At 41.9% G+C, this 25347-nt stretch overlaps 1 protein-coding gene across 1 annotated transcript in view; it reads right to left on the minus strand.

Annotated features, from left to right (window-relative positions):
- Positions 1-3962, minus strand: part of LOC139413009 (inactive dipeptidyl peptidase 10-like) — a 46371-nt gene extending 42409 nt beyond the window's left edge. Inside the window, exon 1 of the mRNA XM_071159973.1 lies at positions 3865-3962. Within this exon, the coding sequence (XP_071016074.1) occupies positions 3865-3888 (24 nt within the window). The 5' untranslated portion in view covers positions 3889-3962. The remainder of the gene's footprint in view (positions 1-3864) is intronic.
- Positions 3963-25347: the final 21385 nt, after the last annotated feature.

The raw sequence follows: 25347 nt of genomic DNA on the forward strand, positions 1-25347 counted from the left end.
TGGTGCCTTCTATTTGTATACTTTAACAGAGTAGTGAGATATGTCGGACGCTTGTGCAGCAGAGCTTTGTAAACAAAAAGGGAGAAATAAATGGATCTACGGGAATTCATAGAGGTCCAGCCGACTTTCTGATAAAGGATGCAGTGATGAGTATTATACCTGTCGCCTGTGATAAAGCGAAGCACGCTATGGTGCACCGTATCCAACGGTTTTAGAGTAGTGGCTGCTGCATTCTGATAAATGGTGTCACCATAATCAAGAGCTGGCAGGAAGGTTTCCTGTACAATCTGCTTCCTGCTGTTTAGGGAGAGGCATGATCTATTTCTATAAAATAAGCCTAATTTAACTTCAGCTTCTTAATTAGTTCATCTGTGTGTTTTTTTATTGCAGCTCCAACATAGCCTTGTCAGCAGTAGGGGCAATTTTGTGTGCATACAGATGAATGTTACTAATTTTTGCAGATAGACCAATATTATTTAAATAAATAGTAAAGACGATGATGTCCCAAAATCGACCCCATATTACCTTTAGTAATATCGAGGTAACTTGACTTATGGTCCTGGTCGAGGCCCATTTCAGACAGCCTCCGAATGAGTAGGGGATGGTTGACAGTATCAAAGGCCTTGGATAGGTCTATAAATATGGCAATTTAACACATAATTTAAGACAAGCATAGCTTGTCTATAACCAGTCTATAACCAGACTGGTGCACATTAAGCACATCATTTGGAATGAGCAGGGGAAGAGAGAGAGAAATCAAAACCACTCTCCCATTAAATATTTAAACAGAGAAATCAGAGACTGTGTGTGTGTGCGTGTGTGTGTGAGTGTGTGTGTGTGCATGTGTGCATTCGTGTGTGTGCATGCGTGCGTGTTTAAATGGTCTTCGCTCTGACTCAAGGAGAGGTGTTACCTCCCCTAGAGTTCAGTCATATCCTCTAGACTGGACAGAGTCCATGTTGTGTCGTTCTATTCTAAATGAACATGTATAGGGAGCCTTCCTCCCTTCTCTTCTTACTCATGCCCTGACTAATTGAGGCAATTTACATGGCGAACATCCAAAGAATACAATGCAAAACAATCACGGATTAATATCTTGCTGTGGCAATTTGAAACACCGTAATCATGATAGCTCAATTTGAATTGACCTTGATGTGTAGGCTACACCATTTCTAGATAGTTGATGAGTAGGGTTCGTCTATAGCTCCAGGTGGTTTTCTATGTGCGATATGCTGGTATTTTTAGCCTGGTGTGCTCTCCCAGTGGAGGAGAGGCTGGGGTAGGGCAGGAGTCTCGTCTGTCTATTAGGATTGTAGGTCATAGGAAGCGACTCAAACGAGAGCTTGCAAGATCCAACTCTGTTTCCTAAGGGGTGTCGCCACTTAGTCTCTACTTATTTTTTTTGTTGCCAAGAATCTTCACACTGATCTTTGGTTGGGCAATTTCAAAAGGCATATTATCATTGTGGAGAGACAAATGCCCTATAATCTTCATTTTCATTCCTCTCTTGTAGAAGGAGAAGACACATGCTTCATGTGTTACTCACGGCCCAGAGCTCCGCTGATGTCAGTAATCAAATATTCTCATCTGAAATACTCTCAAATGGCCGACCTCCAGGGGCGTGTTCCAAATAACACCCTATTCCCTATTTAGTGTGCTACTTTTGACTAGGGCTGCATAGGGTTCTGGTCAAAAGTAGTGCACTATATAAGGAATGCCATCCAGAAGTTCCTAACCGCCAGGTCCCAAATGAGAGCCTGTAAGACTGTGTTCCGGAAGACAATGCACAGACAATATTATCTCGCCGGAGGCAGTCGATCTCTCAATCTCAATTACGGCTGCAGATTATCGTCTCATAACTCAATCCTGCATTAACCAGACTAGGCCCCACACACGGGCCTACTTCTCCACTCTGAGGCACGGTGTCAGAGTGCATCAACAACATTCACTTATTAAACAGACGCCTACAGTAGGGATGAAAACAGCAAAGCACTCAGACACCTGGTCTGCAGGACTGCATGAACTCTGAAACAGGTTACGTTGCCTTCTATCCAGAGGTAGGCACTAGAGAGGAGGAACAAGACAAGAGTCCTCGTCAAGTCGTCTGTTATTATAGCAATAGACTGACCTAGCCAACAAGCCTTTCCTCTGAATACTTAAACAGACAGTGGACATGTACTGGAAGACAATGAGCATGGCTGAGTCGGGATGTGCTGCCCACAGGCTAGCCTAGGCCTTTGAAAACCAAGCCCAAATACACCAGTGTAGAGAGTCGGCGCTAGACAACAAACTGAACACACAGTGCTACAGTTACAATGGGTGCGTCCCAATAATATCTCCTTTCTCCTGAAGTGTGCACTCGTTCACTACTTTCCAAAAACCCTTGTATGGGGTGGAGGCACGGGCTAGTGGGAGCTTCCACCACATTTCTTGTATCGGCCATTTCCCTTTCAAATCAGTGAAGGTAAGTGAAGTGCACACTTCGGGAGGGAAGAGAGATAATTGGGACATAGCCCCATTTCCTCACATAAGCACTATAGTCAGTGAACCAACTCAGGAAGGAGATTGTCGGAGCGCCAGCTACACCGACTATATCCCTGACTTTATCTACTGCGTGCGGTTAATGATAAGGTGTAGTGGTATACAGATAATTACACTCAAAATCATAGACAGACAGATAGAAATATGAGGAAGTTTCAACTATTCTCTACCCACTCCTGCTGGCACTAATAAATGCACCGGTCAATTGTTTTTTGACCCAGGTTGCCCCGACCATTTGAACAAATAGCCCACCTCCACCAAACACGGTTAAGCACAGATAACATTTAAATCAGTAGACAGACCATTTAAAAGGTTAACTATTATGTGATGATCTGCGGTGATTAAAGAAATCTAATGAAGCAAATGAGAGAAATGGAAGACGATAAACATGCCACTATGATTAATCTTCGCCCAGAGCCAGTTGACATAATGATGCATTATAACAGGGAACTGAATTAAGGCATGAACGTAATGGCCAAAGTAGCTGAAGTACACAACTGGCAAAGGTACGTCAACAGCATAGTGATAATCCCTTCAAACATTACATTTACATTGCAGTCATTTAGCAGATGCTCTTCTCCAGTGTGACTTACAGTAGTGAGTGCATGCATTTTCTTTGTCTTCTTTTCTCCATACATATTGGACATTGACGTCTACTTAGAATATTAAAGGCATATTGGTGTTCAACAGCTATCTATGTATGTCAGTGCAGGGACACAATTATCTCTGGGATAGAACAAGTACAGCACTGACACACTTCAGATCCCTCGGGGTCTGTGTCTATATTTCATATGGCCTGTCTCTCCTAGGGATACATAACAGCCATAGGGTCTGTGTCTATATTTCATATGGCCTGTCTCTCCTAGGGATACATAACAGCCATAGGGTCTGTGTCTATATTTCTCATGGCCCTCTCTCTCACAGGAATCCATGCCAGCCACAGGGCCTGTGTCTTTATTTCTCATGGCCCGCTCTCTCCCAGGGATCCATCCTAGCCACAGGGTCTGTCTATATTTCTTATGGCCCTCTCTCTCACAGGGACTCATACCAGGCACAGGGCCTGTGTCTATGTTCTTCATGGCCCTCTCTCTTCCAGGGATCCATACCAGCCAAGCACTGGAGTCTTACCCTTCACATCCCCTCCCCCTGTCCTCCTCCTCTGTCCTGCTCTTAATCCAGCATCCCTCCAGGGACTTCAGCCTGTATGGTAGAAAGACTGGTCGCTTATGAGAAAACAGTCTCTAAACCCCTTCCGACATACTGGGGAAAAGGGGATGGGAGAGGGAGTAAATGGGGTGTTGAGATCCGTCATACACACTTCACCTCTGTAAAGTCGTCCTCAGTCATCTTTGGACGCGTTGTCGAAATATTTCTCCCATTCAAATCATCCTATCAGGGCGTTTTTTTCTTAGATGCCGTGACTCAGGACAGGACAGGATATATGTTGATTTCCTCTCCCCTGTCCGGTGTAGATTTACTTCTAGCACTAAGCAGTTTCGCCTTCACGGTTGAGTAATTTGTCCAGAGGATAACACAGCCAGTAATGCAGTGCAATTTGTTTCAGTGCGATTCCAAACATTGCATCAGCACCACTAATCTAGCCTGCACGTGTCACAGGGAGGAGCCCTGGCTTGGCCTCTTGATTTTTATTTACATACAGAAAGAATCCAGTACCTCAATATACATTACAACAAGACAACCAACCATCAAATCTCCCTTCTGTTCTGTTTAAAATCATACAGTACAAGTAAGATTGATTATAATTCCATTGTGTTCTTCCACATCAACTTATTGAAATTGTCCATATCACAATGTCCTGGTCTGGACACTGATCCTCCTCTCCACCCCTAACTTCCCTTTCACAGTATGACAGCCTACCGAACTGTTCCTAACGAACAGGAACGAGAATGGCTAATAGCAGCATCTCAAAAGATGAGGCTGATGGGAAAGGTCTTTGCCCCCACTGACCCCCCCCCCCCCCCCCCCCCCCCCCCTTCTCTGTCTGCTCCTGGAGTGACATCACGGATCATGGAAGGCTCTACTTGTTTGGGCAAAGCTTTACTAATGAGGAATACACAGCGAAGGCTGCCAGGCAACATTGTATGTCCTACGGTGATGCTCTGGGGCTGGTTGCACCAGGTGGGCTTACACCTGTCCCTGTTTATATTGACCTGACAGAATGGGGGAACAGAGTGGGGAAGCTATGGGCAACTACTAAACATATAATGTCCCCAATATTCACATAACACTTGTTCCTATAATGTAAACTACAATGTTATGGATGGAACAAAATAAGGATTATTGATTAATTGACATAACACCAACAAACACCAACAAATCAATTTCAAGATTTACTCAGTTTACAATTCAAGGAGTCAACTTCTGTTTGCCCACAGTTTCTCAACTTCCTTGAATTTCTCTCTTGGAACAGAGACATCCTGAACACCCAAAACCTTGGTGAAACTTACAGCCTTGTACATGAATTAAATCCAGTTGGATTTTAATAGATGTTATGAGGCACATTCTGAGTCAGCCCAAATCTACGGACAATGACAATAACACAAACAAACAGGAAGTATAGGTCAATCTAAGGTGAAGATTTACATATTCCCACATATTGTCTATTACAGCCAATGTTTACACAGAGTTCTAGGTGTATTGCAGCCAGAAAACTGGTACTGTATATGAAGTTTAAGGTTGATATAACAGTCTGGTACTCCAGTCTATCCGCACACTATCCACAGAGCATTCCTTCCTGTTCCAGAACCTCTTGTAGAACTGATGGATACATCCTACTGTCATAACTCGGTGGAAAAACTGTATAACACCTCACAAAGATGTCCATTTTTTCAACAAGAGCATCTAGCTGAGGGCTTTACATTTTCTCACAGATTGCTGTGAAATTGTCCATGTCTTGTTGGATTGTCTAGAAAGAGAACGTGGGTTACTTCAGCCTTTGATGTTCTCCACAATGATTTCATGAGCAGGGATGTTGGGTAACCACAGGACATTTCATATTTTTGTTTACCCTAAAGGCTACTCTAAACCCTGTATCCCATCAGTCCCCTGTCCCTGGCCTGTACACTGTGAAATTACATAATTATCTTCCTCAATGTTGGTTGAGATTAATTTACTTCAGCCATAAAGATGTAGTTCACTTGATGGCAGTATAAATAAGATAGCGTTACCCTCTAGTGGTCAAGCATGAGATGTGCATGTATGACACTCATACAGCAAGGATGACTTCAATATAATGCATTACCACTAGGCGACAGTATTATCTGCCTTAGTTCTCTTTCTCTCTACGTTTTCACTCTATCTGATCGAAGCGACATGGTCTGTGGATCTGTACAGTGTGTCAACTGTTGACTATGATACACAGCTTTTTAATGTGCTCCTGAGTGGCGCAGGGGTCTAAGACACTGCATCTCAGTGCAAAAGGTGTCACTACAGTCCCCGGTTCAATTACAGGCAGTATCACATCTGGCTGTGCTTGGGAGTCCCATGGGGTGGTGTGTAATTGGTCCAGTGTCACTGGGGTAGGCTGTCATTGTAAATAAGGACTTGATCTTAACTAACCTGCCTAGTTAAAAAATATATATCTTGATGTCACCTGTTAATCAAATCAAAGTTTATTTGTCACGTGCGCCGAATACAACAGTGAAATGCTTACTTACAGGCTCTAACCAATAGTGCGTAAAAAAAGGTGTGTGCGTGCGTGTAAAGAAATAAAACAACAGTAAAAATACATTTGAAAATAAGAGTAGCAAGGCTATATACAGACACCGGTTAGTCAGGCTTATTGAGGTAGTATGTACATGTAGGTATAGTTAAAGTGACTATGCATATGATGAACAGAGAGTAGCAGTAGCGTAAAAGGAGGGGTTGGCGGGAGGTGGGACACAATGCAGATAGCCCAGTTAGCCAATGTGCGGGAGCACTGGTTGGTCGGGCCAATTGAGGTAGTATGTACATGGATGTATGGTTAAAGTGACTATGCATATATGATAAACAGAGAGTAGCGGCAGCGTAAAAGAGGGGTTGGTGGGGCACACAATGCAAATAGTCCGGGTAACCATTGGTTACCTGTTCAGAAGTCTTATGGCTTGGGGGTAAAAACTGTTGAGAAGCCTTTTTGTCCTAGACTTGGCACTCAAGGTACCGCTTGCCATGCGGTAGTAGAGAGAACAGTCTATTACTGGGATCCCAGGGTGGCTGGGATCTTTGACAATTTTTAGGGCCTTCCTCTGACACAGCCTGGTGTAGAGGTCCTGGATGGCAGGCAGCTTTGCCCCAGTGATGTATTGGGCCGTACGCATTACCCTCTGAAGTGCCTTGCGGCCAGAGGCCGAGCAATTGCCGTACCAGGCAGTGATGCAACCAGTCAAGATGCTCTCGATGTTGCAGCTGTAGAACCTTTTGAGGATCTCAGGACGCATGCCAAATCTTTTTAGTTTCCTGAGGGGGAAAGGCTTTGTCGTGCCCTCTTCACGACTGTCTTGGTGTGTTTGGACCAATCTAGTTTGTTGTTGATGTGGACACCAAGGAATTTGAAGCTCTCAACCTGCTCCACTACAGCCCAGTCGATGAGAATGGGGACGTGCTCGGTGTTTCCTTTCTTGTAATACATAATCATCTCCTTAGTCTTGGTTACGTTGAGGGACAGGTTGTTATTCTGACACCACCCAGCCAGGTATCTGACCTCCTCCCTATAGGCTGTCTCGTCGTTGTCGGTGATCAGGCCTACTGTTGTGTTGTCTGCAAACGTAATGATGGTGTTGGACTCGTGCCTGGCCATGCAGTCATGGGAGTACAGGAGGGGACTGAGCACGCACCCCTGGGGAGCGCCAGTGTTGAGGATCAGTGTGGCAGATGTGTTGCTACCTACCCTCACCACCTGGGGGCGACCCGTCAGGAAGTCCAGGATCCAGTTGCAGAGGGAGGTGTTTATTCTACTACTATGGTGTTGAACGCTGAGCTGTAGTCAATGAATAGCATTCTCACATAGGTGTTCCTTTTGTCCAGGTGGGAAAGGGCAGTGTGGAGTGCAATAGAGATAGCATCATCTGTGGATCTGTTTGGGCGGTATGCAAATTGGAGTGAGTCTAGGGTTTCATGGATAATGGTGTTGATGTGAGCCATTTACCAGCCTTTCAAAGCACTTCATGGCTACAGACGTGAGTGCTATGGGTCTGTAGTCATTTAGGCAGGTTGCCTTTGTGTTCTTGGGCACAGGGACTATGGTGGTCTGCTTGAAGCATGTTGGTATTACAGACTCAATCAGGGACATGTTGAAAATGTCAGTGAAGACACCTGCCAGTTGGTTAGCACATGACCGGAGCACCTGTCCTGGTAATCCGTCTGGCCCCGCAGCCTTGTGTATGTTGACCTGTTTAAAGGTATTACTCACGTCGGCTATGGAGAGAGTGATCACACAGTCGTCCAGAAAAGCTGATGCTCTCATGCATGTCTCAGTGTTGCTTGCCTCGAAGCGAGCATAGAAGTGATTTAGCTCGTCTGGTAGGCTTGTGTCACTGGGCAGCTCACGGCTGTGCAGCCCTTTGTAGTCTGTAATAGTTTGCAATCCCTGCCACATCCGACGAGCGTCGGAGCCGTGTAGTATGATTCAATCTTAGCCCTGTATTGACGCTTTGCCTGTTTGATGGTTCCTCGCAGGTCATAGCGGGATTTCTTGTAAGCTTACGGGTTAGAGTCCTGCACCCTGAAAGGGGCATCTCTACCCTTTAGCTCAGTGCGAATGTTGCCTGTAATCCATGGCTTCTGGTTGGGGTATGTACGTATAGTCACTGTGGGGACGACGTCCTCAATGCACTTATTGATAAATCCAGTGACTGATGTGGTGTATTCCTCAATATCATCGGAAGAATCCCGGAACATGTTCCAGTCTGTGATAGCAAAACAGTCCTGTAGTTTTTTATAGACCGAGTCACTGGTGCTTCCTGCTTTAATTTTTGCTTGTAAACAGGAATCAGGAGGATAGAGTTGTGGTCGGATTTACCAAATGGAGGGCGAGGGAGAGCTTTGTACGCATCTCTGATTTGGTGATTTGGAAGAACTGATTTAAGTTACCCTGCAGTAAAGTCTCTGGCCACTAGGAGCAACACCTTTGGGTGAGTGGTTTCCTGTTTGCTTATTTCCTTATACAGCTGACCGAGTGCGGTCTTAGTGCTCGTATCTGTTTGTGGTGGTGGTAAATAAACAGCCACAAAAAGTATAGCTGAGAACTCTCTAGGCAAGTAGTGTGGCCTGCAATTGATCACAATATACTCTACTTCAGGCGAGCAAAATCTAGAGACTTCCTTAGATTTCGTGCACCAGCTGTTGTTTACAAATATGCACAGACCGCCCCCCCCTCGTCTTACCAGAGTGTGCTGTTCTATCTTGCCGGTGCAGCGTATATCCCGCTAGTTGAATACACATGTCGTCATTCAGCCACAATTCCGTGAAACATAGGATATTACAGTTTTTGATGTCCTGTTGGTAGGATATTCGTGATCGTACCTCGTGTAGTTTATTGTCCAATGATTGCACATTGGCGAGTACTATTGACGGTAACGGCAGCTTTCCTACTCGCATTCTGCGGATCCGGACGAGGAATCCAGCTCCACCTCCTCTGCGTAGCTTCCTTATACGAATAATTGGGATGTCTGCCCTGCGGGGTGTTTGGAGAATATCGAGTCCTGCTTGTTGTTGTTGTCGTTGTTGTTGTTGTTGAAAAAATCCGTCTAATCCGAGGTGAGTGATTACTGTCCTGATATCCAGAAGCTCTTTTCTGCCGTAAGATACGGTGGCAGAAACATTATGTACAGAATAATTTACAAATATCGCAAGAAAAAACCCATAATAGCACAATTGGTTAGGAGACCGTAAAACGGCGGCCATCTCCTCCGGCGCCATCAGTGTAGCGAAGGGGAGGAGACGGGTTAACTTCTTAAGGTATAGGGGGCAGCATTTTCACTTTTGGATAAATAGCGTGCCCAATTTCAACTTCCTGCTACTCATGCCAAGAATATAAGATATGCATATTATTAGTAGATTTGGATAGAAAACACTCTGAAGTTTCTAAAACTGTTTGAATCATGTCTGTGAGTATAACATAACGTATGTAGCAGGCAAAACCCAGAGGACTAACCGTTCAGATTCTTTTTTTAGGTCTCTGTTCAGTGAGTTCTCTTTGGGAAACGATTTCTTAGGCACTTGTTTTCAGTTCCTACCGCTTCCACTGGATATCACTAGTCTTTGGAATTTGGTTGAGATTATTCTTTTGTGCAATGAAGAAGTACGTCCATCTAGAAAATGGGTAACACTGTTGAGAGTTGCGCCAGACTTGAAAAGTAGCATTGGTTTGTTGTCTTCCTGTATTGAACACAGATAGACCCGTCTTCAATTTGATCGATTATTAACGTTTAAAAATACCTAAAATTGTATTACAAAAGTAGTTTGGAATGTTTTGGCAAAGTTTACTGGCAACTTTTGAGATATTCTGTAGTGTAGTGCAATTTGGAACTGTTTTTTCTGGATCAAACGCGCCAAATAAATAGATATTTTGGATATATATGGACGGAATTAATCGAACAAAAGGACCAATTGTGATGTTTATGGGACATATTGGAGTGCCAACAAAATAAGCTCGTCAAAGGTAAGGCATGTTTTATATTTTATTTCTGCGTTTTGTGTAGCGCCTGCAGGGTTGAAATATGCTACTCTCTTTGTTTAGTGTTATGCTATCATCAGATAATAACTTTTTATGCTTTCGCCGAAAAGCCTTTTTAAAATCGGACATGTTGGCTGGATTCACAACGAGTGTAGCTTTAATTTAGTATCTTACATATGTGATTTAATGAAAGTTTGATTTTTATATCATTTTATTTGAATTTGCTGCGCTGCATTTTCCCTGGTTTTTGACACAAGTGTCCCCTATACCATAAGAAGTTAAATAATGTTTTTTAAACCTTGGGGTAATTGAGACATGGATTGTGTATGTGTGGCATTCAGAGGGTGACTGTGCAAGACAAAAAACTTAAGTGCCTTGGAATGGGGTATTGTAGTAGCTGTCAGGAGCACACACTGGTTTGAGTGTGTCAAGAACTGCAACGCTGCTGTGTTTTTTCACGCTCAACAGTTTCCTTTGTGTATCAGAAGCGGTCCACCACCCAAAGGACATCCAGCCAACTTGACACAACTGTAAGAAGTATTGGAGTCAACACGGGCAAGCATCCCTGTGGAACACCTTCGACACCATGTAGAGTCCGTGCCCCGAATTAATTTAGGGTGTTCTGAGGGATAAAGGGGGTGCAACTCAATGCTCCTAATGTTTTGTACACTCAGTGTACATACTGAGTAGATGAAACAAACTTGTGAGCAGGGTGTTAATCTGTGAACTTGAAATCACGTTACAACATCCGAATTACATCCTTTCTCGTTTTGAGAAATGTCTTTGTTACCAAAGTGTCAACACTCAAACAAACACAAATTAGTTGCTGCCAAACTTGCAATAAATCAAGCCCAAATAATACAATTATTTGGTCACATCTACCCTCCAAAACCTACTGTAGTCCACATTAGCATTTCTAGAGCAGAATTCTTGACAATAATTCACACCATAAATCATGCATTTAAATGAGGGGATTAAAACTTGCCTGTCACCCTCAGAGACAGCTTGTCTGCATAGAGTTAAACACTTCCTTGGGCTAATCCTAATACCACAGCTCTTTTGAGGATCATAGTTTTCCTTCTAGTTTTATTTGTCACATGCACAAGCACAGTGAAATGCTTAACTTGTAAGCTCTACCACACAGTACAGTATTCATTATAACAAATACATATATACATATATACATACACACACACACTACCGTTCAAAAGTTTGTGGTCACTTAGAAATTTATATTTTTTGGTCCATTGAAATAACATCAAATTGATCAGAAATACAGTGTAGACATTGTTAATGTTGTAAATGAATTTTGTAGCTGGAAACGGCTGATTTTTAATGGGATATCTACAGAGGCGTACAGAGGCCCATTATCAGCATCCATCACACCTGTGTTCCAATGGCACGTTGTGTTAGCTAATCCAAGTTTATCATTTTAAAAGGGTCAGTTTGTTATATCTGGAGTACTTCTCCTGTCCTATTTGGTGTCCTGTGTGAATTTAAGTGTGCTCTCTCTAATTCTCTCTTTCTCTCTTTCTTTCTCTCTCTCGGAGGACCTGAGCCCTAGGACCATGCCTCAGGACTACCTGACATGATGACTCCTTGCTGTCCCCAGTCCACCTGGCCGTGCTGCTGCTCCAGTTGAAACTGTTCTGCCTTATTATTATTGGACCATGCTGGTCATTTATGAACATTTGAACATCTTGGCCATGTTCTGTTATAATCTCCACCCGGCACAGCCAGAAGAGGACTGGCCACCCCACATAGCCTGGTTCCTCTCTAGGTTTCTTCCTAGGTTTTGGGCTTTCTAGGGAGTTTTTCCTAGCCACCGTGCATCTACACCTGCATTGCTTGCTGTTTGGGGTTTTAGGCTGGTTTTCTGTACAGCACTTTGAGATATCAGCTGATGTACGAAGGGCTATATAAATAAATTTGATTTGATTTGATTTGAAAAGGCTAATTTATCATTAGAAAACCATTTTGCAATTATGTTAGCACAGTTGAAAACTGTTGTCCTGATTAAAGAAGCAATAAAACTGGCCTTCTTTAGACTATTTGAGTATCTGGAGCATCAGTATTTGAGGGTTCGATTACAGGCTCAAAATGGCCAGAAACAAAAAACTTTCTTCTGAAACTTGTCAGTCTATTCTTGTTCTGAGAAATGAAGGCTATTCCATGCGAGAAATTGCCATGAAACGGAAGATCTCGTAGAATTCTGTGCACTACTCACTTCAAAGAACAGCGCAAACTGTCTCTAACCAGAATAGAAAGGGGAGTGGGAGGCCCTGGTGCACAAGTGAGCAAGAGGACAAGTACATTAGAGTGTCTAGTTTGAGAAACAGACGCCTCACAAGTCCTCAACTGGCAGCTTCATTTAATAGTACCCACAAAACACCAGTCTCAACGTCAACAGTGAAGAGGCGACCCTGGGATGCTAGACGAAAAAATAGCTTTTCTTTAAAAAACAAGGACGTTAGGGAGGGCTTGGCCGGTAGGGATATCCTTGTCTCATCGCGCACCAGCGACTCCTGTGGTGGGCCGGGCGCAGTACGCGCTAACCAAGGTTGCCAGGTGCACGGTGTTTCCTCCGACACATTGGTGCGGCTGGCTTCCAGGTTGGATGCGCGCTGTGTTAAGAAGCAGTGTGGCAAGGTTGGGTTGTGTATCGGAGGACGCATGACTTTCAACCTTCGTCTCTCCCTAGCCCGTACGGGAGTTGTAGCGATGAGACAAGATAGTAGCTACTAAACAATTGGATACCATGAAATTGGGGAGAAAACGGGGTAAAATAAAAAAATACATATATAAAAAAATAAATAAAAAAAAAACAAGGACCCCAAACTTTCGAATGGTAGTGTATACAGTGGGGAGAACAAGTATTTGATACACTGCAGATTTTGCAGGTTTTCCTACTTACAAAGCACATTTTTATCATAGGTACATTTCAACTGTTAGAGCCGGAATCTAAAACAAAAATCCAGAAAATCACATTGTATGATTTTAAAGTAATGTAGTCCGTATTGCCCCAGGACAACTACGGTGTAGTCAATGAACAGAATTCTCACATAGGTATCCCTCTTTTCCGGGTGGGAGAGGGCAGAGTGGAGTGCAAATTCTGGCGGTATGCAAATTGGAGGTGGTCCATGATGTCTGGGATGATAGAGTTGATGTGTAATGATCAGCCTTTCAAAGCACTTACAGATGTGAGTGCTACAGGGTCATTGTGGCAGGATGCCTTAAAGTTTTTGGGAACAGGAATGATGGTAGTCAGCTTGAAACGTGGGGATTACAGACTTGGAAAAGGAGAGTTTGGAATTGTCCGTGAAGACTCTGCCAGCTGGTCTGCACATGTCCTGAGGACATGCCCTGAGGACATGCCCTGGAATGTTGTCTGGCCCTGGCCCTGCGAGTATTGACAAATGTCAGCCTCAGAGAGAAAGCTCTTATGTCCCTATACCCCTTCCAATATCACAGATGTAAATGTACAGTATATCTGTGGCAAATATGTTCTATATAATTCAGAGGTGAAGATAAACCAAATAAAAAAAATATCTATCTATATATACATACAGTTGAAGTCGGAAGGTTACATACACTTCAACCAAATACATTTAAACTCAATTTTTCACAATTCCTGACATTTATTAATCTTCGTAAAAATTCCCTGTCTTAGGTCAGTGAGGATCACCACTTTATTTTAAGAATGTGAAATGTCAGAATAATCGTAGAGAGAATGATTTATTTCAGCTTTTATTTATTTCATCACATTCCCAGTGGGTCTGAAGTTTACATACACTCAATTAGTATTTGGTAGCATTGCCTTTGAATTGTTTAACTTGGGTCAAACGTTTCGGGTAGCCTTCCACAAGCTTCCCACAATAAGTTGCGTGAATTTTACCTCATTCCTCCTGACAGAGATGGTGCAACTGAGTCAGGTTTGTAGGCCTCCTTGCTCGCACACGCTTTTTCAGTTCTGCCCAGAATTTTTTAATAGGATTGAGGTCAGGGCTTTGTGATGGCCACTCCAATACCTTGACTTTGTTGTCCTTAATAAGCCATTTTGCCACAACTTTGGAAGTATGCTTGGGGTCATTGTCCATTTGGAAGACCCATTTGCGACCAAGCTTTCTCTTCCTGACTGATGTCTTGATATGTTGCTTCAATATACACACATAATTTTCCTGCCTCATGATGTCATTCATTTTGTGAAGTGCACCAGTCCCTCCTGCAGCAAAGCACCCCCACAACATGATGCTGCCACCCCCGTGTTTTACGGTTGGGATGGTGTTCTTTGGCTTGCAAGCCTTCCCCTTTTTCCTCCAAACATGACAATGGTCATTATGGCCAAACATTTCTATTTTTGTTTCATCAGACCAGAGGGCATTTTTCCAAAAAGTACAATCTTTGTCCCCATGTGCAGTTGCAAACCGTAGTCTGGCTTTTTTATGGCGGTTTTGGAGCAGTGGCTTCTTCCTTGCTTCTTCCTTTCAGGTTATTTATTTTTTTAAATGTTTTATTTATTTTACAAAGCAAGTCAGTTAAGAACAAATTCTTATTTTCAATGACAGCCGAGGAACAGTGGGTTAACTGCCTTGTTCAGGGGCAGAATAACAGATTTTTACCTTGTCAGCTCGGGGATTCGATCTTGCAACCTTTCGGTTACAAGTCCAATGCTCTAGCCACTAGGCTACCTTACGCCATGTCAATATAAGACTCGTTTTACTGTGAATATAGATCCTTTTTTTTACCTGTTTCCTCCATCATCAAGGTTCTTTGCTGTTGTTCTGGGATTGATTTGCACTTTTCGCACCAAAGTACGTTCATCTCTAGGAGACAGAACGTGTCTCCTTCCTGAGCGGTATGACGGCTGTGTGGTCCCATGGTGATTATAGTTGCATACTATTGTTTGTACAGATGAACGTGGTACCTTCAGGCATTTGGAAATTGCTCCCAAGGATAAACCAGACTTGTGGACGTCTAAAATTATTTTCTGAGGTCTTGGCTGATTTCTTTAGATTTTCCCATGATGTCAAGCAAAGAGGCACTGAGTTTGAAGATAAGACTTTAAATACATCCACAAGTACATCTCCAATTGACTCAAATTATGTAAATTAGCCTATCAGAAGCTTCTAAAGCCATGACATCATTTTCTGGAATTTTCCAAGCTATTTAAAGGCACAGTCAACTTAGTGTATGTAAACTTCTGACCCACTGGAATTGTGAAACAGTGAATTATAAGTGAAATAATCTGTCTGTAAACAATTGTTGGAAAAATTACTTGTGTCATGTACAAAGCAGATGTCCTAACCGACTTGCCAAAACTATAGTTTGTTAACCAGAAATTTGTGGAGTGATTGAAAAACGAGTTTTAATAACTCCAACCTAATTGTATGTAAACCTCCGACTTCAACTGTATATATTACCTTTGGTTAAGCCAATGAATTGTGTGCATTTCTTTTCATGGTAAGAAATGTTATTACTTGCCCAAACATAACACTTGCCTTGAACACATGATGCAGCCTTCTATGTCTCTAGCAGTGGAGGCTCCTCAGATGAGGAAGGGGAGGAGGATCCTCCTCAGTGAATTTTATTAAAATATAAATAGTGAAACATTAAAAAAATTATCCCTTTTAGATAAAACTATACTAAACGTTTTCACGTCACCAAATAATTGACGAAAACACACTGTTTTGCAGTGGAAGTCTGCATTAGCCTCAACAGGTAGCACCATGGTATAGCTGGAGGACAGCTAGTTTCCGTCCTCCTCTGAGTACATTGACTTCAATACAAAATCTAGGAGGCTCGTGATTCTCACCCCCTTCCATAAACTTACACAGTAATTATGACAACTTCCAGAGGATGTCCTCCTACCTATCAGAGCTCTTGCAGCATGAACTGACATATTGTCCACCCAATCAAAGGATCAGATAATTATTCTAGTACTGAAAGCATAGGCTGCAGCTAGTTAGCACTGCAGTGCATACAATGTAGTGAGTAGTTTATTCAAAAAGAGAGAAAGACAATAGTTGAACAGTTTTGAACAGAGTAATTTCTTCAAAAATGAAGGATAAGCAAGAGAGAGAGAGAGAAAGATAGATAGAGAGGGCTATATTTAGTTTTTTTCTCACTTTCACTTAGCTAGTGAATACAGATAGCTAGTTTAGCTTACTCAAACACCCGGCTCAAACAGAGAGTTACCTAGCTGTCTATGGCTATCCAACACTGGAACTCTTCCAAGTCAAGGTAAGCTGTTGGTTTTATAAATGTATTGCCATCGGGGCCCGCCGGTGTAACTGCTAAACTGCTAGCTAACTGTACACTGTACTGTATGATTGTAGTGGGTTTACTAACGCGTTAGTTCAAGTATCTATGTTGACTTGACGTTAGCTGATATGGTGACAACCATGTTGGCTTTGTGTAGCCGTTAGCGGTTATGATATGAAGGTTTGACTTGGAAAGTTTTTTCGTCCACAAGTGAAGGGAAAAGGTGAGAGGAGGACGGCGCGTAGATGCGAGAAGGAATTATGGAACCATTAAAGTTATCATGCTGTTTGTATGTCGCTGCTATGAAAGTGAACTGTGTTTGCGTGTGATCAGCGGTGTATTCATTCTGCCGATTCTTTCTTAAATGGAAGCAAACATAATGAAACTGGGATAAACATACCTGTAGTTGTCTAATAGAAATTCTCGTTTGCAACTGTTGGATTAATAGGGGACTTTTATCAATATATTCACCTCTATTTAATCTCAGATTCAAAAATGTTAATTAGCATCAGTAGACGTCATGCAAGACTATAAATCGCTGCAAGCTCCTGCACGTTATCTCTAGCTGACACCTTTACTAAGAGGTATTGTGTCAATTTAAAACATGCACAAGACAGTTCATAAAATTGTCTATTTAAAGTAATCTTGCCAATTTATTCATTACGAACATTTAGCTAACATTTGATAGTTAATTCTAACCTTTGCCTCGATTCGTCATTCTTGTCTAGATCATGATATGTAGTTCTTTATAATAGCCACATTTGCAGCTAATTAGTATTTCATTTTTGGGGGGTAAATACAGGCAAATATATTGATAAAAGTCAGCTTGTCCTAGAGAGATTTACACAGTAATCAAAACATCATGCCAAGGTGAGCCTACACGAAACACAGCCCTTATTTTAAGTGTTTCTAAAATCTCCTATGGGAAAAATGAATGGTGGAAAAATGATTGGAACCATTTGCCTGTTTAACCACTAGGTTTTATGGGTATTATGACTCTGGTACTCTATGCTTACAACCTAGATCAGCTAGATGCAGGCAAGATGCAGGCGATATATTGAATGTGTCAATGTCTGTCATCTCGATTACTCAAATTTCTCTCAACCTGTTCACCTGCATTGTAAACTTTCCTTCAAGGGATAGTTTGTAGCAACCTCATGATGGGTATAGGGAAAATTGGATTATCACGTATGTTACATTGAGCTGTGTGAATGGAATATGAATGACAGTCATCAAATATGCTGTAATAGAAAAAAGGCCATGCTCAAAAAAATCATTGTCCTCCCTGATCTTAAACAGCACCGACTGCCACTGAATCCATTGGAGTGAATGTCTATGTTTTCAGACCATGCAATCACCGTTGTTGCTAAGAGACCAGTTGTGGTCCCTTTATTTTTGGTATTTCGGATGTTGATAAAGATAACATCCCTTTAATGTGCAGCCACTGTAATCATTTCATATGACAGGGTTTAATTGTTTGCGTGGTGTCTCGTGACAGATTTATAAATTACACACGTAAGATTGGGTTCTGGGTGCTTAGATAGTTTGAATAACTAGTTTCTATAAAGGCAGAAGCTGCGCAGATACTCATTCATCTTTCAAGTCCAGAAGAGACAACTTTTAGCCTGAGCAACGCACCATTGTGATTGACAGTGATGGAAAAAAATGGAGCTTTGAATACGATTGTTTGCACACACCTGTTCAAACCATTGATCACAATCCCATTGTCATACAGGCAACATTGTAAGCCACAGGTGGTGATTAGGCTACTGCAGACTTTAGACATAGGAAGAAATATGACATATATCTGAATGTATAAGTAGGTTGTGGACCTCATGCATTATAAAATAAACACACTTACCATGTCTTTAGATGATTGGCATGGTATTTGATGAGAGACGCAGGCGGTTTGATTCATCTTGGACACAGTTTCCTTTGACGGAGATAAAGACAAATTGATAAAGACAAATGAAATGTGGTCTAGAGTTTTCCAAGCTCAGGGTGCGTGTTGCTATCAAATGTGTACGGTATCTAGAACACTTTGCAGTTACTGCATTCGATCTTTGTTGCCTCCTGGTGATGAGTTTTTCGGTCGCTGCTCCTCTCTCTCCCTCTGTGAAAAATATATCTGACACACCTCCTCCAAAGCAGACTCTGAATATGTTACTGGTTTTACTGGGTTTGCTTCATGTAGAGAAGGGATAGTAAAAAAAAAACTAAGAGCTACAGCTGATTTAAAAAAATATATATATTAAGGTTATTCAGATGTCAAGTGTTTTGTCGTTTTTGGTTCCTCTGAATTTCAGAAGTAAGACTTGAAATGAAAGGTTTCGGTATTAAGTATGTCATGGTTGAGACTAAAATACTGTTATGCACCTGTTCTGTTGCCTTCACTGATCTGCTTCGAGGACCACAATCTGAACATTGCAGTAGCCTAGTACATGTCTCACAACGTTTCACTCACATTCCTTGAAGAGCTACCTTTAGATGAAGTCCCATTGGAGAAAATAAGACCTTGATTGTAAAACATGTAGACTGAAGGATTTCTGGCATGCCTACACACTGCCTGAATATGTACATGGGGAGCTATCTTTAAGATGCTCAGGCAGTTCCTAAAGGCATGTTGAGCCCCAGTCCCTTGTAATGCCCTCTCTTTCCAAATACATGTTGCATTTACTGAATGGTTGTCATCTACACGTGGAAATGATGTTACTGTAAAATAAATCAACAGAGTATGTTTGGTTATCACATTCATGGGATGTGCATTGCACTTGCTGAGATGATCCCTGACTGCTGTACATTAAGTATGCACTGATTGTACAAAACATTAAGAACACCTTCCTAATATTTGAGTTGCAGCCCCCTTTTGTCCCTCAGAACAGTCTCAATTCATTGGGGCATGGACTCTAACAAAGTGTCGAAAGCGTTCCACACGGATGCTGGCCCATGTTGTCTCCAACGCCTCCCACAGTTGTGTCAAGTTGGCTGGATGTCCTTTGGGTGGTGGACCATTCTTGATACACACGGGAAACTGTTGAGTGTGAAGACTCCAGCAGCGTTACCGTTCTTGACACACACTGATTGAAGTGGTTTTAACAGGTGACATAAATAAGGGCTTTCACCTGGATTAACCTGGAATGTCTATGTCATAGAAAGAGCAGCTGTTCCTAATGCTTTGTACACTTAGTGTACATATTTAAGGACAACCCATTGGGCATCAGTTAAATGTCTAGTTTTGATTTACATTTGGCTGAGTTGTCAACTAATGTGAATTCAACGTGAATTCAACATTTCGTTAGAGTTTGCTTTAAAGTTGGGTACAAAATTCCCTGATGTTGGTGGCTTTTTGCAAATCCAATCAGTTTTCCACATTGATTCAACGTCATCGCAATTTTTGTTTATTGTTGAAGTGACGTGGAAACAATGTTGATTCAACCCGTTTTTGCAGAGTGGGAAATGAATCATTGCCAGCCTCTTCACATTCTTATGTAACTAACAATACTGCTGCTGTATCAATGAGCTATTATGCATATCATCATGATGAACAATAACCAATACCTCAAAGTCATGAAGCTGGGGGAGGTTATATTAATGCATGTAAATACTATTCATATGACTATTATTCACAGTTCAGGCAGCACAATTATGTAAAAAAACAAATAAGTATACCAGTAGGTTTTCACGTTGTAGCACTTCCATTTAGGATTTCATTCATCGGCAACATTAATAATTGCCACATTGATCCTAATATTTCCCTTTTTTTTTTATTTCACACTGAGGTGAATTTTTATTATGAAGAGACACACATGGAGAGGAGGCAGTGTGTCAACAGAGTGGGCTGAAGCTGAGAGAGGACTCAGAGGATGAATACTGGCATAATTATAGAGAATACATGTTGATCTCCAAATAGCAGCAGTGCAAAAACCACTCTCCTCAAACCAACACTGACACTTATATTACAGGACCAAATGTATGTGGACACCTGCTCGTCGAACATCTCATTTCAAAACCATGGGCATTAATATGGAGTTGGTCCCCATTTGCTTTTATTTCAGCCTCAACTCCTATGGGAAGGCTTTCCATTAGATGTTAGGCACATGCTCCCATTCAGCCACAAGAGTATTAGTGAGGTCGGGCACTGATGCTTGGCAATTAGGCCTGGCTCGCAGTCGGCGTTCCAATTCATCCCAAAGGGGTTTGATGGGGTTGAGGTCAGGGCTCTGTGCAGGCCAGTCAAGTTCTTCCACACCGATCTCAACAAACCATTTCTGTACGGACCTCGCTTTGTGCACGGGGGCATTGTCATGCTGAAACAGAAAAGAGCCTTTCCCAAACTGTTGGCACGAAGTTGAAAGCACAGAATCGTCTAGAATGTCATTGTATGCTGTAGCGTTATGATTTCGCTTCACTGAACTAGCCCTAACCATAAAAAACAGCCCCAGACCATTATTCCTCCTCCACCAAACTGTACAGTTGACACTGTGCATTCGAGCAGGTAGCATTCTCCTGGCATCCTCAAAACCCAGATACGTCCATCGGACTGCCAGATGGTGAAGCGTGATTCATCACTCCAGAGAACGCTTGGCATTGCGCATGGTGATCTTAGGCTTGCTCGACCATGGAAACCCAGTTCACGAAGCTACCGCCAAACAGTTCTTGTGCTGAAGTTGCTTCCAGAGGAAGTTTGGAACTCGGTAGGGAGTGTTTCAACCAAAGACAGATGATTTTTAAGTGAGCGGTCCCGTTCTGTGAGCTTGTGTGGCTTACCACTTCGCGGCTGAGCCGTTGTTGCTCTTAGATGTTTCCACTTCTCAATAACAGCACTTACAGTTGACCGCCACAGCTCTAGCAGGGCAGAAATTTGACGAACTGACTCATTGGAAAGGTGGCATCCTATGACGATGCCACATTGAAAGTCACTGTGCTCTTCAGCCAATCTTTGTCTATGGAGATTGCATCCTCGATTTTATACACCTGTCAGCAACAAGTGTAGCTGAAATAGCCAAATCCACTAATTTGAAGGTGTGTCCACATACTTTTGTATATATAATGTAGCAAAACGCATGCAAGATTGTAACATTAAATAAACCTTGACGCTATGCCTCCGAATGATGGAGATACAGATATTCCCCCAAAAATGTAAATGTCTATAATGTATACAAACTGACTAGCTAAAATCCTTGCTAGCAAATATTAGCTAGCTAGTTAGCTAGCAAGCTGAGTAGCTAGCTAGCATTTGTGGGCTTCATCTGCTAACCCCAAACAGCACAACTGACACTGTTTTCATACACGTTTATTATATGTAGGGAAAAATGAATTAAGAATCGAGCTATAACTCATGTCAAACTACTCCAAACATCATCCAAGATACAAGGAGACCATTATGACTGACCCTTGCTGACATTTTCACTCTAATACCTCACAGGAGCAATACTACTCTTTCCAAGCATACGATAGGACCGAGTAGGTGCACAGCTGACCTCAGCTAAAATGACATCTAAATGCCACTAAAGTGGTCAGTGGGCTAAATATTTAGGAACAAAAATAAAAATCACAAAAGCAGTGCACTGGGCCTTTACTAGTCCTGTATTAGCAGACCGATATAACCTGTCTCAGAGCTTTTGACAAATACACTATGGGAGTTTACATTCCATTCCATTTTGCATGCATCTATCACAGAGAAAATACGCTTATTCAATGTATAGAGTCATACACACTACACCCTTTTTGCTTTAGGAGGCTGCTCAGGAAGATGTGGGTGTCTGGGTGGGTGGGCGGTAAATCACAAGTCCATCCAATTGGAAAGGACTGGTAACTAAGACAAATTACTGGCATAAATTCTTCACAGGTTTTGTGATTTGAATGATACATTTCAGTTGAAATTACACAGTACACAGAATGTCAGTAGGTGTTTGAAAAATATATTTTAGTCTGCATTCAGATGAATATAGGATAATTGACCTTCTATTTGGTTTAATCAGTTGCATGTAGGCCTATTTATGCTGCAATTCAGCTTTTAGCTCCAAATGTGTACTATTCAAATAAAACCTGTATATATAATTCACTAAGTACTTTGATTGACTTTATCACAGATAAATTAGTACATTAGTACATGATACATTAGTAAAGCACAGACCAATGAACCCTTCAGTAATGTTCAAAAGAAAATGCATCTCCAAACATTTAGGGTGAACACCCACTAACAATACCATGCCAAACTGAAAAGCCTTTAAAAAAAAGAATATGATTAAAAACCTTGCCAAAGCTGTATCCTGATTCTATTGAATGTGTGCACCCATTTATTTCAATTCAAGATGACAGGCAGTGAAGGGTAGCCAAATACAATTTTGACAAGGATCAATTCCTGAACAATTTTAACAAAAAGGGTTTGAGAAGGCCCTTTTACGTCTTTACAGTGGGGCAAAAAAGTATTTAGTCAGCCACCAATTGTGCAAGTTCTCCCACTTAAAAAGATGGGAGAGGCATCATAGGTACACTTCAACTATGACAGACAAAATGAGAAAAAAAAATCCAGAAAATCACATTGTAGGATTTTTAATGAATTTATTTGCAAATTATGGTGTAATTTTCTGGATTTTCTTTCTCATTTTGTCTGTCATAGTTGATGTGTACCTATGATGAAAATTACAGGCCTCTCTCAACTTTTTAAGTGGGAGAACTTGCACAATTGGTGGCTGACTAAATACTTTTTTTGCCCCACTGTATACTGTATCGTGTCTTCATTCACCACCACAGATTGCTCTTGGACAAACCTCGGAGGAACACCAGAGAGATAAAGGACTAGTGGACCATGTGAAGTCGTCTGGACGATTAAACCAGGACCTGGTAAGAACAATCAAACATTTGGATAAGCAATTCAATTGGATAGCCGTCACCCACCAAGTAAAACAGAAAAATAATCATCAACCAACAGGTCAAGTTGCGATTCTCACCTGATGACTTCAGGAGAGGCCGAACAGTCTGATGGTGGACTGATCTTTCAGCGAGTTACTCCAATGACCTTGCTTCAGGAATTATTTCAGACGTCTGGTCTTGGCCATGGGCCATTGAAGGGGAAAATGTTAAATACACATCCAATTCAGCTTTGTGGAACCTTTAATAACAGCACAGCATTCAAACAGTTTTTTTTAATAGTTAAAAATGCACTTACCACTTACTTAAAGTCTTCAGTTGGCGACAGCAAGGAGCAAAATTTCACGATGCCACTTCGGAACAATCCAAACGCAAAGCAATTGTTCACCTGCCTGAGCCAAACTAATGTTATGAAGAATTGTTAAATGAGCCATGTGCCGCCTACCATCTTCACCCAATGTCTAACAAGCTCAAAACTTCTTCAGTCCAGCATAAATAAATATAACGCAGGCCAGACACGGAGTCCTACTCAGTTCACCATTACTTGAAGACCTAAACATTGCCAATATTAGTACAATCTATTCGACCAAATGGGAATAAGACACTTTTTGATAAATCACATTAATACCAAAATGATAACTTTATCCGTGCATGCTAACAAAGTAAAGAAACTATGACGAACATAAAGGTATGTCACATGATGTTAGTCAGATGTGTCAGTCATGCTTAGGGAGTGTCATCGTCCCTGCTGGTGTCCTCAGCTAAACCCAGGACCAGTAATAAAACACAAGCATGAGTTACAATTAGTTCATGTGGCCAATGTCCATGACGTAATTTGGATACACTGACATAACACGTACTCATTGTGTCATATTTCAACCAGAAGGCAGGAGAACTCAGGGATTATCGTGGGAATAACTACCGACTAAGATCTATTCTTTAAGCCAGACGCGAAGAGAAGGGCCGGGGAAACAGCCCTTATGAGGACGTTATACACGGTAATTACCGGGTTCGAGGGTCTTTATTGCTTTTTTATGAAACAGGTTGTTTGGATCCTGATTGGTTGATAGCAGGGAGTTATTCACCACAATTACATTATTTAGCAGATGCTCTTATCCAAAGCAATTTGCAGGAGAAATTAAATCAAATCAAATCAAATCAAATCAAATTTTATTTGTCACATACACATGGTTAGCAGATGTTAATGCGAGTGTAGCGAAATGCTTGTGCTTCTAGTTCCGACAATGCAGTAATAACAAGTAATCTAACTAACAATTCCAAAACTACTGTCTTGTACACAGTGTAAGGGGATAAAGAATATGTACATAAGGATATATGAATGAGTGATGGTACAGAGCAGCATAGGCAAGATACAGTAGATGGTATCGGGTACAGTATGTACAAATGAGATGAGTATGTAAACAAAGTGGCATAGTATAGTATAAAGTGGCTAGTGATACATGTATTACATAAGGATACCGTCGATGATATAGAGTACAGTATATACGTATGCGTATGAGATGAATAATGTAGGGTAAGTAACATTTATATAAGGTAGCATTGTTTAAAGTGGCTAGTGATATATTTACATCATTTCCCATCAATTCCCATTATTAAAGTGGCTGGAGTTGAGTCAGTGTCAGTGTGTTGGCAGCAGCCACTCAGTGTTAGTGGTGGCTGTTTAACAGTCTGATGGCCTTGAGATAGAAGCTGTTTTTCAGTCTCTCGGTCCCAGCTTTGATGCACCTGTACTGACCTCGCCTTCTGGATGATAGCGGGGTGAACAGGCAGTGGCTCGGGTGGTTGATGTCCTTGATGATCTTTATGGCCTTCCTGTGACATCGGGTGGTGTAGGTGTCCTGGAGGGCAGGTAGTTTGCCCCCGGTGATGCGTTGTGCAGACCTCACTACCCTCTGGAGAGCCTTACGGTTGAGGGCGGTGCAGTTGCCATACCAGGCGGTGATACAGCCCGCCAGGATGCTCTCGATTGTGCATCT

The sequence above is a fragment of the Oncorhynchus clarkii genome, chromosome 7, assembly GCF_045791955.1.
Source record: "Oncorhynchus clarkii lewisi isolate Uvic-CL-2024 chromosome 7, UVic_Ocla_1.0, whole genome shotgun sequence".
Taxonomy (NCBI): Eukaryota; Metazoa; Chordata; class Actinopteri; order Salmoniformes; family Salmonidae; genus Oncorhynchus; species Oncorhynchus clarkii.